The sequence below is a fragment of the Cebus imitator genome, unplaced genomic scaffold (assembly GCF_001604975.1).
Source record: "Cebus imitator isolate Cc_AM_T3 unplaced genomic scaffold, Cebus_imitator-1.0 Scaffold16, whole genome shotgun sequence".
Lineage (NCBI taxonomy): Eukaryota > Metazoa > Chordata > Mammalia > Primates > Cebidae > Cebus > Cebus imitator.
The window spans coordinates 404047-420723 of NW_016107331.1; the positions used below are offsets into that span (position 1 = coordinate 404047).

The window sequence follows — 16677 nt, forward strand, 5'->3', positions numbered from 1 at the left end:
TTTAGTATGGCTACCTAGCTGTCCCAACAGGAAAGCCCATCATTTTCCCTTTCCTATCTGAAATACTTCCATTATTATATACCAAGCCAATATGTTTGGCTCTATGCCTGACCTTTATAATCTGTCTGTTGATCCATCTGTTTATGCCCCAGGACAATACTGGTTTTATTATTATAGCTTTATAATTTAGAATTCCTGGTAGATTAGGTTGCCCCTTACTGATATTTTTTTCTATTTGCTAGTTTATATTTTATATGATCTTTAGAATCAGGATGCATAGCCTCCTCCATCAGCCTGCCTCTGACAATTTGCTATTTTTAGAGATCATGTTAAATTTATAGATTACCTTAGGGAGAATTGAAGTTTTTATGATGTTGCATTTTTCTGTCCAAGAACTGTTGTGCCTTTCCCTTTACTCAAGTCTTTTGTGTGTTTCCCTCAGTAGCTACTTAAAAAATGTTCTTTATATAGATCTTATATCTTTATACATATTTTATGTCTGTCACTTTTCTAAATAAGATTTTTCATTCTATCTCCTATCTAGTTGTTATTTGTATATGAAGGCTTTTGATTTCTTGTATTAGTTTTATGTCTAGCAATCTTACTGAATTATCTTATTATGTAAGAGTTTTTCAGCTGATTTTCTTTGGTTCTCTAGATAAACGGTGCTATCATCTGCAAATGGTAATAATTTTACCTCCTACCTCCCAACTTTTTTAACCTCATATTCTCTCTGACTTAACAGGAATGCTTTTAATATCCCCCTTAAGCATTATGTCCCCAATTATTTTTCACTTCGTAAAAATCCTTTTCAATTCCTACCAGGAATGATTCTCGCCCCACTGTCCATCTTAATTGCTTCACACTTTCCAGTCACACCTTGCAGAAACCCAAAAATAAAAAGGCCCAAGCTAGCGAGGCCATCCTCACAGTCACCAGCTGCTGGGGGCTTCCACTCATTTGCCTCTGAAAGAGACCGATCATCTCTCATTTGCAGGGCAGCCCAAGAAGTAAGCCTCCTCTAAGTCATTTCTCTCTGCTTATAGCAGTGGAGCTACCAAGGGTGAGATGAGCAGGTTGAAAGGCCTCTGAAGCCCTGATGGGCACAGCGCTCTGTGATAAGTTCCACCTCGCTTGAGCTCATCCTCCACCAGCAATCAACTGCGTGGCTGCTGCTCAGAGGCTCTAGGTGCTGTGCTGTTCACTGCCCTCGCGTGTCTGGAACCTCCACGCATAAAGCCATCTTTTTCCATTGCACTATAGCACTTGTAGAGAGAATCCCATACTTTGGGCCCAAAATGAGACCATTTGAGTCAAATTTCAAATTGTCTTTCAAATGTATCATTGGCTGTAGACTTCCACTCATAGTCACGTAGTCATGTTATTTACTGGTATAAAAATCCCTTCTTAGCTAAGCACCAACAAACTATTGTGGCTTCATTTGCTATCTGATCACTCACCTTAGTTTGGGTATTCTGTGAACTTGAATTCTACTGCAAACTGCAATGCTTGTTATAAGTCATATGAAATTAGTTGCAATGATGACAAATTTTTGTTTCTAAAATTTAAAAAAATCATAATCTCTGGAAGAGTGCTCCTCTTTAGATCTCAAATTCCAAAGTTTTCATTTGGCTAAAAAGCAGGGACAGCTGACATGAAAACTTTGGTGACATCTGAGTGGAGTCAGAATAAGCAGACAAGGAAACGAACTGTTTGTTCTAAACTTTTTTGCTTTCTTCTTGGTGCTTGGGCATAAGATGGCAACTTGTAAACAATAAAACACCACCACATTTCATGTTACTTTTGTTCACATGCCTGCTGCTTTTATTTCACAGATTCAGTGAGCACATTGTGCATATTTGTCAAATCTGTCTGACCTGTATCATGCGCTAAAAGCAGAACGGATACCATATTTTGACTTCAGTACCATGTAAACCTTTATTCTTCAAATGAGCAATGAGACAGAGTGTGCAGTTGACTATACAAGTGGAATTTTCTCCTTGACAGACTTTATACATCTTAAGGGCAAACACTTACCTGAAAAAACAGTATCCTTGGTATTTCACAAGTGTATTGTTATAAAATGAAGCCAGTGTGTTCTCTTTGTCTCTAAAGGTAAAATTTCCCCACCAATCCTTGTTACTTTCTCCTTTCCAACCCCCACCTCCTCAACAAGCCCTCAGAATAAAAGGCAGAGACAGGGCTTGGGCACATGATAACTGATCAATACATATTTATTTAGAGAGCGAATGAAGTCTGAAATTCAGTTCAGGCTGAGTATGTCTTAGTGAGACAATAATTTTGTTACTAATTATAATTAATGTTCATTTAAAACATTTATTCAGTCATCAATTCCAATAAGATAAGCAATACATCTACCCCAGAATAATATTCTAGATATTAGTCAGAAATTACATTCTCAATCATAGGACATAGGTTTTCATTAATTCACTGAAGCCTAATTAGTTCTCAGTGGACATAGGGCTCAATGTCATTGATCCAGTCTGAGTGCATCTAAGGACAGTCCTCTCCTGAGGGCCTGGTCGGGTGATCAGTTCTAAAATAACAACCAATATGATTTGAGGAGTGTGCACTGACCTTTTCCAGACACGGGCACTGAGCAGCAGTTACACAAGCAGGTCCAGGGTGCTCCCCTTGCTCCCCTTCCCCCTGCCTTCTGAGGAGCACAGCGTGAGTTTTGTCCTTTTAGACGTAGGGTCGGGGTGGAGTGGTTATTCTGTACAAATGTTCCGCTTTTAAGAAGTTTGAGATTAGTTTGTTTTCTGGGTTAAGAACACTTTTTCCTTTTACTGGTTTTCCATGTGTTATTCTCTAAGATGGGTATTAGGAAGTGAAATAAGTCAGCAAAAGTAGAAATAGCCTGGAAAAAAAAATTCATCTGTAGATGAACAGTGACCACTCTTGGATTCTGATGTTTTTGTGGTGTATTCACTAATGACAAAACAAAAACAAACAAACAAAAACTCCTTCCCTTCTGAGAATGAGCATGAAGGGTACTGTACTATTCTATTCATTAACAATCATTATATCTCCCAGGAGCAGGACTCTGGCTTTCCAGCACCCAGGTTAGGAACTTCCTTAGCAAGGAATCTAACTTGTAACTCTCTCTAAGGACTCTCCAAATGGAAGTTTAAAGAAAGAGCCCTGCTTGCTCTTTTTTTTTTTTTTTTTTTTCTTGATTAATGCCCTAGGCTATGATATCAAACAGATTAAAGAGAATGGGAAAGAAGCACAAAACTATTCCAGCTTGTTGGCAGATTCAGAGAGCTCCATCTTCAAATCCAGCAAGTCCATTTGTATTAAGTGGTGGGGCTGTTACACTGTACTTGCCAAGCCCACTGCCAATTAGATACCACTATCAGCAATTTTCTTTTAATTTAAATAGGCAATTTAGGAACAGCAACTTTGAGGATTTTTTTTTTCAATTAGAATTCTCTTTTCTTGCCAGGATCGAGTTTGCTTTAAAATATATTGTCTTCTTTAAATATCTTCAGTTTCTATTAACTTCGGTGGCTTTAGCATGATGATCATGTAAAAAAAATCATTGTAGATCAGTTTAATAACATCTTAATCCACAAGTGCTCTCTCAGCCAACAATTGATAAAGAAAAGGATATATTCTTGGAGATTCACCAACCATAAAAGTAGTCTGTTTTCTGAATTTTTTTTAAGTGTCTGGTTCTAGTCCAAAGAACATTCTGGAAGGCACATAACAGAAATTATTTGATAAAGTAATCTTAGTGGACAGTGGTCATTGTGTAGGACCTGGCTTGCTAATCCAGTGGCATAAAAGGGGAAGAAAATAAGTTGTTTGTTGCTAATAAAAGATGTGCATTCACTACCGAATTGAAATATGACTCATTTAGCACATGGCATTGTATTTAAAATTATTATTTTCCCCCTGTATTTAGATCTTTCTCTGGAATCAAAGGACTCCAGCTGAAAGTTAACCTCCAACCCAATGATAACTACTTTTTCTATGTGAGAGCCATCAATGCATTTGGGACGAGTGAACAGAGTGAAGCTGCTCTCATCTCCACCAGAGGTACTTTCTCCTTTGTACACTGAGCTATTTCCAAGCGATTCCTTCCCTTTTACCACTCAGAGAAGATGTCCTAGAGGGCAACTTTATAAACTCCAAACCTACTGTCAGTGCTAGTTTTTTGTCATGAGGACACAAGGTTGGTCAAAGGTCAAGATATTTCTTTTGTTTTTCTGCTTTACAGGTTCTCAACCCTGGCTACCTATTAGCAATCAGTCAGGGTGCTTAAAAAATACTGATGCCCTGGCTCCACTCCTTAAGATCCTGAGTTAATTGATCTAGAGTTGGGCTCAAACATTTATGTTTTTAGAAATCTCTCCAGATGATCTTTTTTTTTTTTTTTTTTTTTTTTTTTTTTTTGACACAGAGTCTCGCTCTGTCTCCCAGGCTGGAGTGAAGTGGCACAATCTTGGCTCACTGCAACCTCCGCCTCCTGGATTTAAGTGATTCTCATGCCTCAGCCTCCTGAGTAGCTGGAATTACAGGCATGTCCACCATGTCTGGCTAATTCTTGTATTTTTTTTAGTAGAGACGGGTTTTTTTGCCATGTTGGCCAGGCTAGTCTCAAACTCCTGACCTCAGGTGATCCACCTGCCTTGGCCTCCCAAAGTTCTGGGATTACAGGTATTAGCCACTGCACCTGGCCTCTTGCAGATGATTTTTATTGGGCTCACAATGTGCTATACTTTGTGGGTATGGTGTGTGGATATGTGTGGTAGGTTGGAGATATTCTTTGAACTCTGTGCACAAGTTACCAGTCTTGTTCTGTTAATTGTTGAAGCCTGGCACATAGTTTGTGATAGTTAATGTTTGTTAAATGAATGACCAAGAGTAATTTATGGAAGTGATAAAACTATGCAATGTCATTTTTGGGAAAATACCTAGATGATGCCAACAAAAATATGTGTGTGTCTTTTGTGAAAGGAAGTAAAGAATGGAAAGATGACCATTTTATTATCTTATCCTAGACCCAGAGCTGGCACAATGTTGAGGGGGCACAGGTGATCTGCTTCCCCAGCGACATCTTGTGCTTGTGCCTCATTTGTGATATAGTCAGGGCAAGCCTGATGTTTATGAAGAGAAGACGCGATGGCTGCCTTCCCAGAAGTGTTCTCCCCACAGTTCCAATATGGTGCCTGTCCTCCCATTGTTAGAATCTCTCCTGTAGGTTATACCGGTGCATCCCCAAATTTTAATATGCACACAGCTTTCCTGAGGATCTTGTTAAAATACAGATTGGAAGTCAGGAGGGCTGCGGTGGGTCTGAGAGTGTGAATTTCTGACTAGTTTCCGGGTGATGTAGATGCTGCTGGTGCAAGGAGCACCCTTTGCATAGCAGCTGAGCGCTAATAGAGGGTACACCCTGAGGACATGCCTGCAGCACCAGCACCAGGTAGAGGTAACCAGCCACCAGCATCCATGAAGGCCTTATCATGAGTGAAGTTTTCAGTGTGGATCTGAAGACACTGCATGGGGGATTTTGATGTTAGGGGAAAGAGAGTCTAGGGTCTGAAATGTGGGGCTTAGCCCAGGGACATCACCGGTCCACATGGCTATGTTTTAATCCTACTTTCTCATCTGCAATAGGAACCAGATTTCTCTTGTTGAGAGAAACAGCTCATCCTGCTCTACACATTTCCTCAAGTGGGACAGTGATCAGCTTTGCTGAGAGGAGACGGCTGACAGAGTAAGTAGAAGAAGAAAGCACAAGTGGGCTGATGGCCCAGCAGTAGGGTCTTGGTTTTAGGGTGTGTTGCCTCAGGGTGGCCTCCCTGAACATATTCATGTTGCAGTGAACATGCCGGGCCGTGATCTCAAATATCAGTGTTCACACATCCACACTGTTTGGCTGTAGTTCCCTACTGAGGGATAGATAGTTCATCACTTGGAGAAAGTGTCAATATTTTTATTGGAAATATTGGCACAGATGGTTTTGTTTAAAACTGGCTATTTTAAGGTATGATCTCTGGTTCAGTGGAGGAAAAAAGGGTTCAGTAATTCTTTGATTATTTTTCTATAGCAAACCAGATATTGTATCAACCCTCTTAAAAAGGTATAGAGGAGGCTGGGCACAGTGGTTCACGCCTGTAATCCCAGCACTTTGGGAGGCCAAGGTGGGCAGATCATTTGAGATCAGGAGTTTGAGACCAGCCTGGCTAACATGGTGAAACCCCATCTCTACTAAAAATGCAAAAATTAACCAGGTGTGGTGGTGCAGGCCTGTAATTCTCAGCTACTTGGGAGGCTGAGGTAGGAGAATCACTTGAACCTGGGAGGTGGAGGTTGCAGTGAGCCCAGATTGTGCCACTGCACTCCGCCAGGGAGCGAGACTCTGTCTCAAAAAAAAAAAAAAAAAGGCATAGAAAAGAAGGACATTTTATTGAGTTTCTAGTTTCTGGCCACAGAATCTTGCCCTTATAGTAGCTCCCACAAAAGGAAGCATCAAAGAAAAGAAGAGGCAAAGGCAGAGGACAGGGTGGGGAAAGCTGCCTTGCAATTTGCCTGCAAGCTCTAGGGGTTGTTGTGCATACCAAAATGGTAAAATTGGAGAAGGTATGTGAAACTCTTGAAAACTGCAACCCACGTGAAGCACAGGCTGCTGATGCTGCTGACGTGCCCTGGTGCCGGTGGCTGGCAGGTGCTCCCAAGAAAACACTGAGCCAGCCAGCAGTGACTTGCACTGTTTCCCTGTCATGCTGCTATTTGCCTCTCTGTGGCCAAGCTTGGGTGTTACCTGCTCCTGGCTCTGGTCAAGGCTTCTCTGGACCCTGGCACCCTTTGATTTTATCTGTATAAAAGTACAGATAACTTGTGGGGCAGTTTGTCAACCACTTCATGATCGTCATCCTGGAGCAGAAGCCCCGCCCTCTGCATCTTGGAATCCCTCAAATCTAGCGTGGGGCCTGGCACATTGCAGGTGCTAAAAATATACAAATGAGTGAGTTCAGGGAAAAAAAGAGATTTGAGAAATGGATTGGGCTTTTCTGTCTTTTGGATTCCTCAAAACATCAAAAAGAAAAAAAATAGAGTAGAGGAGGGTAAGAGTTCACAGATAATAACTGATGATAACTGTAATGTGTTTTATAGAATTTTATTTATTATTAACCTGAAAATTAGCTCATAAATATCAGGATGCTGGGCTTTGCTCCAGGGTGAGGGCTTGTCAGTAGCCACCTCTCTGAAATGAGGTTGTTAGGTAAAGACATGAAAAGTGAAATACATTCCCTTGCATTAATCATTTTCTCATCTGTTAGAGGGGAGAGGGAGAGGTTGCTGACTGAATATTAATGCTGCTTAAATTAAAAATCCTTCCTTGCTGTCTCAGCCATTTCCAAGCAAAATTGAGCAATTCATGCAAACAGGGTCACCCATCAGAAGTTAAAAGTGCTTTGGTTCATTTCACAGAGGTGCTTGGAAAAATAGCTAAGGTGAGACAAAAACCTTTAACCAGCCTCTTAGGGGCACCTACTGCAGTTCAACAAGGCCAGAGTCTTGCAGACTGTTGACCACTAATCATACCTGGTTAATTACATTGCTCGGGCCAGCTCTAGCTGCCTTGTTGCTTAAGAGCTGCACCTCATTTGGTGGCTGTGTCCAGTAAGGTCAGGAGGTACTAGAACTTATGGTTAAGGTTTTGGAGATTTCTTTTTTGCAAGGTTTGGAAAAAAGCTATGCAAATTATGTTTCCTACCTGCTTCCCTTGTATTTATGAAGAGGAGTCGCCTTAAAGGCAGAGACTGCGGCATGTCTTTTTGACCTACTATTATTCTAGTTATTTCCTGATTCCCAGCTCTTTTAAGAGATGCAGCAGGCTGGGTGTGGTGGCTCATGCCTGTAATCCCAACACTTTGGGAGGCCGAGGTGAGCGGATCACCTGAGGTTGGGAGTTTGAGACCACCAGCCTGACCAACATGGAGAAACCCCGTCTCTACTAAGAGTGCAAAAAAAATTAGCCAGATATGGTGGCACATCCCTGTAGTCCTGGCTACTCGGGAGGCTGAGGCAGGTGAATCACTGGAACCCGGGAGGCGGAGGTTGTGGTGAGCCGAGATCGCACCATTGCACTCCAGCCTGGGCAATAACAGCAAAATTCCATCTCAGAAAAAGAAAAACATGCAGCATACAACGTGCATGTTGTATGTATGTGACAGGGGAAATATGTCAAATTCCTGCTGAGAGTCTAGAGAGTGCTGTGGTGATCTGGTTAAGGTTAGGGATACAATGAACAAAGGGTATCTTTAGTTAAATTCCAGCACTTTCCAAGGGCAGAATCCTGCTTAAACCGTGTGAGTTTGTGAATGAATATTCGTGTGCGCGAGATACAGGCCGGTGATTCCTGCACTAAGCATACTCTGATTGACTTTGCCCACAGAATCCCGTCAGTGCTGGGTGAGGAACTGCCTTCCTGCGGCCAGCATTACTGGGAAACCACAGTCACAGACTGCCCAGCATATCGACTCGGCATCTGCTCCAGCTCGGCCATGCGGGCAGGTACCCTGGGACAAGGGGAAACCTCATGGTGCATGCACTGCTCTGAGCCACAGAGGTAAGCTGGAACCCTGGCCCTCCCCTCTTTATCAAAATGTTATGCTTGGGTGTCCAGGCAGGGCTCTCTGAGGGACCTGATAAATAGCACCCACTTCCATGCCCAACTTCTGAGCCAATGAAGAAAGAAAACAAGAGCCAAGGCCAGGCACGGTGGCTCAAGCCTGTAATCCCAGAACTTTGGGAGGCCAAGGCAGATGGATCACAAGGTCAGAAGTTCGAGACCAGCCTGATCAACATGGTGAAATCCTGTCTCTGCTAAAAATACAAAAATTAGCTGGGCATGGTGGCACACACCTATAATCCCAGCTACTTGGGAGGCTGAGGCAGGAGAATCACTGGAACCTGGTAGGCGGAGGTTGTAGTGAACTGAAATTGTGCCACTGCATTCCAGCCTGGGCAACAGAGTGAGACTCAGTCTCGAAAAAAAAAAAAAAAGGAAAGAAAACAAGAGTCAAGCATGTGGAGACGAAACTGATTACTGAGGAAGTTGATTTTAGAGTGTGTGAATCATACCTGAGGGCAAGAGGGTTTCTTATATTAAACCCTATTATGAGGCAGACTTACCCAACCAGAGCCCAGGCCAGGCCAGCTTCCTAGCTCTACAAGGCAGAGTTGGTCCCTGCAGAATCAGAGAAGGATGTGCGTCTCTCTGGTAGCTAGTGAGTAAGAGATAGGGAAGAGGGAGGGGCTGCTGGGCTCTGCATCGCAGTTTTTCCTTCTAAATTCACCACAGGGTGGAGGGAGACGACAAGGGTAACGCTATAAGGAGTCCCCTCCAAGGAGAAGGAATCAGCAGGAGTGAGGAAGAAGTGGATCTCCAACACCTCCCTCCACATTGGTCCATATCAGGGGTTGGCAAACTGTAGCCCGTAGGCCACATGTAACCTGCTGCCTGTCTGTGTAAATAGATTTGTGGAAACACAGTCACGCTCATTTGTTTATGTATTGTTTTGCACTACCATGGTGGAGCTGACTGATGGCTGCCAAATCCTCAGATATTTACATCTGTCCCTTTACAGAAAAAGTTTGCCAATCTCTTTTCTATATTACCCATACTGTTTGGTTGGTTGATGTGAAAAGCCATTAGCCTGTGTTCGTCTCAGAGCGATTAGGCAGGCATATTATGATCTGAATATGCTCACAGAATGGTCTAATAGAAAGAACACTGGACTAGGAACCAGAAATCCAATTTTAGTTCTGGCTCCATCCTTGATTAGCCTCCTCTTGGTTGTTTGCCATAAGTGGGTTAACCCTTTGAGCATACCTTGTTGCTTCATCTCGCTCAGCAGGGGACAGTAAAGCCTGGCTCGCTACCTTTTGGGGTTGTGAGGATCACATGAAACTAGGTACAGGGAAGAGCTTAGGAACGGTGAAGTATCATAGAAATGTGAGGCATTATTCAAATGTAATGCTTTAAAAAGAAGCCTTCAGTGCTTGCAGGTTCCCAGAAAAGGCCCACAGATTGGGATTTTGCATATCTCCGGCTGCATATTTCTTCCTGCATCCTGCTTGACAGTTTGATTCTGAGATGGTTCCTTAGAGCACCATCTCCAAGCACTACTTAAAGTCACACATTTCATCAAGTCAGAGCAATTATAATTCATTGATATTCAGTGCTGTGCAGTGCTTAAGGACCCAGCCCCTGCCCAGAGTTTGAAATCACTCAAACTCAGGGTTTACAGTTAGTAGATTCAGAGCTGTAACTACCTATTAATTTCGTGAAAATGTCCTTACACCCTCAAATCTTGAAAAAAAAAAAAAAAAAACCAAAAAAAAAAAAAAAAACAACCCACACCAAGGACTGACCTCCAATAACAAATTCCTGGACTCTAGAAAACAGAATTGTACATTTTGTCGACAAGTTCCACTGACAGCCTTGGTCTTTGGCTCTTTCAGGCTGGGAGTGGGTGCCATAGATTCTGAGAGAAAGAATGTGTCCCTTTGTGTGGTCTCAGCACAGAGAGGTGGGGCTCAGGGCCCTCTTGTCATGCTTCCAGGGCTTCACATGGGGGCACCCTGGCCTCTGGGACTCTTGAGAATGCTCCTGTGGGAGCCCCTCCTGTCCTCTACTTTTTCTGGTTTAATGAATTGAAATCAACCTATATTATTCTTGATTCTACTCACAGAATCTGGGCTTTCAGATGTCACAATTGGGAAGGAGGCGTGAAGATCGTCTCAGGAGAGTCTGCTGGTTTCCTTCCTGTCCATTCCTAAACTTGCCATGCTAGCTCAAGGCTTCCACACCTCCTCTGCAGTTTCAGCAGCAGCCACCCAGTCTGCACCCTCACTTCGAGTCTCTACCCACTCACAACTGGGAAATAGTTCTAAAACATCATTTTCATCATGTCCCTGGTTTTTCTGCTCAAAGACCTACAAACAGATATCTAAGTGGTATCAGAACTTGAGTGGGACCACCTGCAGGACACAGCGAAGAGGGGAAGCCAGAAAGAATGTGGCCAGGCTGGGGGCGAGGAGCCCTGGGGGGAGTTACCACCAGTGTCCAAAGGGGTCTGCGCTGAGTGTGGGCCAGAGGTGGGATTCAAGGGAGTGGGGGTCCTCAGTCCACTGGGGGGAGGGGAGGCAATTCCAGGATCATGCAGGTGATCAGAGCAGGCTTCTGGATGATTCTCGTTTGAACAGAAACCAGTCAAGTCTCTGTTCAAAGCCAGGTAGGGAGTCAGGCCCCATGCAGACAGGCTTGGTTTCAGGCCAGAGTTGAGGTTAGTGGAAGAATGATGCGCTCTGCTAGAAATGGATACAGAAACAGGGCTGGTCAGGTTCTGCATCCTGCAGAACTGGTGGAGACAAGGATTCAGGGAATGCCTTCCTCACTTGTCCTCCAGGGCAGTGACTGGCTCAAGGAATGACCAGCGCTGGGCCTGCAGGGACTGGGGACCTTCCAATTAGGGGAGGAGAAATGGCGCATTTAGTCATTCAGAACCCTCTAGACCAGCGTTATGCAATAGAACATTCTGCAATAAGAGAAAAATGGTGCCACACGTGGCTAGTAAACACTTGAAGTGTGGCCAGTAGAACTGAAAAACTGAATTTTAAATTTTTGTCAACTTTAATTTTAATGGAAGTAGCCACACATGTCTAGTGGCTCCTGTATGAGACGGGGCCGGACTAGGGCCTGGCTCCTGACTTGCTTATCCATGTACCATCCTAAAAGTCACCCCCGTGTCCTGTCCAAACCCAACAGGCCAATGGTGACTTTCTCTGTCACATACAGGCTTTTTCGGCTACCTCACCATCACGGCTGCTGCCCTTACTAAGTGGATTTTTCTCTTTCTTTTTCATCTATTCAAGTCCTGCCTGTTCTTTCTGGCTGAATGTGAGCCCATGTGCTCCCAAAGCCTTCTGCAAGAGCCCACCTCACACTGCCAGTCTCCATCATTGCTACCTGAAACGTTTAGTCTGCCCTGCAGGTTCCAGATGTTGTAGTGTTCTGGCATCTCTCTCATTAGCAAGGCATTGAAAAGGTCTTTTATCAACTCAAAAGTCCCACTTATCTCCCCACCACCATCAGCCTCTGCCCTTCCACGTGAGCTGCTTTCTGCAATGAAGTTGCCAACTTGCCATCCCCTAAATACTCGCACTTGAGCTTCTGGGCCTTAAGACAGAGGTTGCAAGTCTTAAAGATCCTCAGCCCTCCCTGCTAGACCTGTCACTTACTCAGATTCTTAGGCCCAAACCACCCTGGTGTTGCTGTGCTCCCACCCCTCCAGCCTACGCATCCCTAGATCTTTCTCTCATCTCTTTTCCTCCATCTCTCATTCCATCCCTGCCCTGACTTTTGGGGCCGCATTCTCAGTTTCTAAGACTACTAGGAGAAAACCCCAAACTGGTGTTATCTTTTTGCATAGAGCAATTGAGCTTTTCTGGTCAGCAATTTCTCCTTCCCAGCCTTGAACCTTTCCCTTCACAACCCAAACAGGTTCATTAAATGTGTTTAGTCAACTTTAAGATCTGTGCTCTGGGAGCCATTCTCAGGCCTGGTCCGAGTTTCAAATGCGGCAGTTTTTCCTTCCTGCTCCATATGATGTGGGATCCCAGTGGGCCAGGACAGTGCTTCATGTCCTTCACATCCCCCAGAGCATCTAGGAAAGTGCTGGATACACAGATATGCGCAAGGAATAGTTGTTGAATTGAGTTTGTCCGAATGAAAGAGAGGAATCCAAGGCAGCCCCACTCGCGGCAAGGCTGCAGAAAACCTTGAGAAAATGTAAAGGAAAGTTGGTTTGGGGAAGGGGGAGTGGGAACAAAGGATGAAGTTGGCAAAAATAATGAAATATTTCTGAAACTTCATAAAGGCCCTTATGTAAGTTACCTATAAATTTTTAAAACTGTAAAATTAATACATTGTATGGAAGGCAAGCCTGCGGTACTTTTAAAAATACATGGCAGCCTCAAAGGAGTTTTATTCAAAAGAATGACACGCCATGAATGCGGTAGTTAAAACATGTGGGCAGCTGGGAAAGAATTAGAATGTGGAGCAAAATCACAAGGGAGGTATATGTTGGTTATTCTGGGACTGCCTCCTAATGCAGAAGGAGCAAAATTATTAAACACCCTCATCTGTTGGGATGAGCTCTGCATTTCAGCATCCAGAAGAGATGAAAGTAGTGGGGACAGCATTATTGCAACTCCTTATTGTGAAGTGGAGTTACTAACTGAAAAATTGGTTACTCCTAAGTGACTTTCCTTATCAAGTTCTTTGAGATTTCCAGAGTTTTACGTTTCCCATTCTCTTTCATTTCAGATACACATTTTTCTACAGTGGCATCATGAGCGATGTTCATGTTACTGAGCGTCCAGCCAGAGTAGGCATCCTGCTGGACTACAACAACCAGAGACTTGTCTTCATCAATGCGGAGAGTGGCCAGCTGCTCTTTGTCATCAGGCACAGGTTTAATGAGGGCGTCCACCCTGCCTTTGCCCTGGAGAAACCTGGAAAATGTACTTTGCACCTGGGGATAGAGCCCCCGGATTCTGTAAGGCACAAGTGATCCTTGGCTTTCAGAATTTGCAAGAGCAGCAATTTAAATTTCAGGGGGCCTGCTGTTCATTCCTTTGGATGCTATACATTATTCCAAAAGTCTCCCACACATTTGCATTAATGATGGCTGCATGCATAGCAATCAGCACGTGAACAAAATCAACAAGAAAACCTTGACTTTACAGAGCAGAGTGTGAGTAAAGAGAATGAAAACAACAGCCTTCACTCTTTGGTTTATATGTGTTTGAGTTCTTTCCTAAATTAAAAGGTCTACACTTGAGTTGGGACACAAAAGAGAAAAGTGGACTTCCATCTGTTTTATTGGTAAAGGAAATCCTCTGATGGACAGGTGGGAGAGAAGGAAGGTTGCGCTGGTAAGACATCTCCTCTGACAAAGAGACATGGACGCTTTCCACAAAATGTCACCTTACTGTACCAAAGGATGATGAATCCTGATCATTAGAAAAAGTGTTTTAGCTGATTTAAATTTATAATGAACACTTTTGTAATAATGTATACTGTAGAACATACGTCTCTCTTCTCTAAAAGTTTAAATGTAGAAAAGTGCTAGATATTAGAAGTTTCCATTTTGTTAAATAAATGGTTAGAGTCTATAAAACCAGTCATGTTGTATGAACTTATTCCCTGTAACTTACTAGTCTGGCATCTCTGGAGCAAGACAAACTGCAGAGTAAAACTCATCACACTTCTTTGGGGTGCGCTACTATTGATTTTCCTGTGAGAATTGTATACATACACAAACACTTTAATCACTCTGACCATAGTTACAGTCAATTAACAGAAGCTGGGAATCTCTTTTTACTAAAATTAAGTAGTCATTTTAAGATGTTGAATCCCTCAAAATCTTTCTAAAATATGTGTGCAAAGTGGATACATCTAGAATGTATATTGAGATGATTGTGCTTGTCTCCTGTAATGTAAATGTGTTGATCACACTTGTAATTTTAAAAAAACACTTTAAAACATTTATTCCGATTTTTTCTTTCTTTTTTATTTTTTTTCTTTTTCTTTTCTTCTCTCTCTCTCTCTCTCTCTTTTTNTGCTCTTCTGCCCAGGCTGGAGTGCACCATCTTGCCTCACTGCAACTTCTGCCTCCCAGGTTCAAGCAATTCTCATGCCTCAGCCTCCTGAGTAGCTGGGACTACAGGCATGCGCCACCATGCCTGGCTAATTTTTGTATTTTCTTCTTTAGTAGACACAGGTGTTCGCCATATTGGCCAGGATGGTCTTGAACTCCTGACCTCAGTTGATCCACCTGCCTCGGACTCCCAAAGTGCTGGGATTACAGGCATGAGCTACTGCGCCCAGCCCAGATGTTTTCTTGAATTGAGAAATAATATCCTTCTTTCTGAATGGATTCTAAAATCTCTTGTTTAATAGCTAGAAAATCCGAACCGGATCTGTAACTGCCTTACTAGAGCCTGTGGAGGCCATCACCGCCCTGATTGCAATTTCAGCAGTTGCTGGCAAGATGGAGTCTTCGTGAAACTGGAGAAGTAACTTGCTGCTTTGCCGAGAATGCTAGCTTCACTTTTTCAATCCTTGAAAATGTTATCTTCAGGTTCTGACTGCTCAGCCACCCGTGGCCATTATTACTGTTGTTTTTTTTGTTTGTTTTTGGGTTGTTTTTTTTTTTTTTTTTTTTTTTGCTGTGACTGTATAATTACATGAACTGTAGAATTTGTCTCAGTTTGGGTTCCTCCAAAAGTAGACAAACTTCAAGATTCAGTGCCTGTTGTTTACCTAGGAGTTATTCCAGGAAGAACATTTGAGAAGTGAGGAAAGTCAACAAAGGGCATGTGTTATGAGTGGGTTATTACCACTGTGGGCAGCTGGGCTCACCCCTGCTGGAGGCCCCTCTGGAAACCACACGGAACATGCCAGTAGCTGGCACTGAACCATTCCTGCCCAACCCCTATTGTTGAAGGTGGCCTGGAGTCATTCCCACCCCCCACCTTTCCCAGCTGCATTTCCTAGTCGTGAGACAGCCCTCAGCAAGAGTAAATGAGAAACACAGACACCTGACAAGGTATGTTGAAAACTGCGCATGCACCCTCGCTAGCAGAGGATAAAGGGGACTGAGCGTCAGCGGCATCTACCATCAGGTTGGAAGCAGCTCTGGTATAAAGGAGAAAACCACCATAATGGGAAGAACTCGGTTTGAATCTTGATTGAGCCCCTACTAGATTAATTGCTTCGGGCAATTCAGATCCTATAGTTATGCCTTTTTTCAGGATAATTGTAAACACCAGGTTAAATGAGCCTATGGACTAGCAAAGCATTTTGTAGTTTATATGACAACATGACAAAGGACTCCAGAAATCCTCTAAGTCCAGCCTTCCACTAGGTCCCCAGAGAGTGACCCTCCTGTCTCTGACTCTGTGGCAAGGGGACGGTGGAAGGTAGGGCTCTGGGGTCAGGAGATCCACGTGTAGGCAGCCTTTGTCTGCTGATTGATTGATAGGCGATTTCTTGGTTGGTCCTTGGGCATTATTCTAGCACAGACAGGTAGAACTAAATTAATACACTTTCCACACATGGTCAAGCAATGTTTTTCTTCCTTGGTCCTTCTTTGATTTTCATTTTCCCTTCCTTTTGTCCTTCCTCTTCATATAACACAGACCTCAGAGGGAGGGAAGGAAGTTAGCAAATTTTGGTCAAAATTGCTCCTCTGGAAATCTGTCAATGGTGTTTATTAATAACAGGTACAGCACATGAATTCTCTCTTTTAGTCCTAATCAAAACCTTGCAGAATAAAAATGGTTGCTATTTTATACATGAGGAAACTAGTCTCAGAGCAGTTAAATAACTGATCTTGTTCACAGTCACAGCTGGCAGAGCGTGGATTTAGATACAGCTCAGATTCTGATGTGAGACTACAGTGATTATATTTTGCTTCATTCCTTACATAGATCATTTCCCCACATATGTGTGGTGCGTGAGAATTACGGGTGTGCACACACATGCATGCATACATTTTCTCTTCCCCCTGGAACTGACTTCCTTCCTGAGCTTCTGTTTTGTTGTTGGTGCTGCCATAACTCTTG

General features: G+C 43.2%; 1 protein-coding gene across 2 annotated transcripts in view; it reads left to right on the forward strand.

Moving 5' to 3' along the window:
* CMYA5 (cardiomyopathy associated 5) overlaps positions 1-14231 on the forward strand; it is a 101382-nt gene extending 87151 nt beyond the window's left edge. For both annotated transcript variants that reach the window (XR_001818705.2, XM_017507351.2), the window contains 4 exons: positions 3932-4065; positions 5650-5749; positions 8435-8608; positions 13373-14231. Coding sequence is in view for 1 of the 2 variants with exons in the window: in XM_017507351.2 (XP_017362840.1) it covers positions 3932-4065; positions 5650-5749; positions 8435-8608; positions 13373-13619 (655 nt within the window). In the remaining variant the exon portion in view is untranslated. The remainder of the gene's footprint in view (positions 1-3931; positions 4066-5649; positions 5750-8434; positions 8609-13372) is intronic.
* The last annotated feature ends 2446 nt before the right edge of the window (positions 14232-16677 follow it).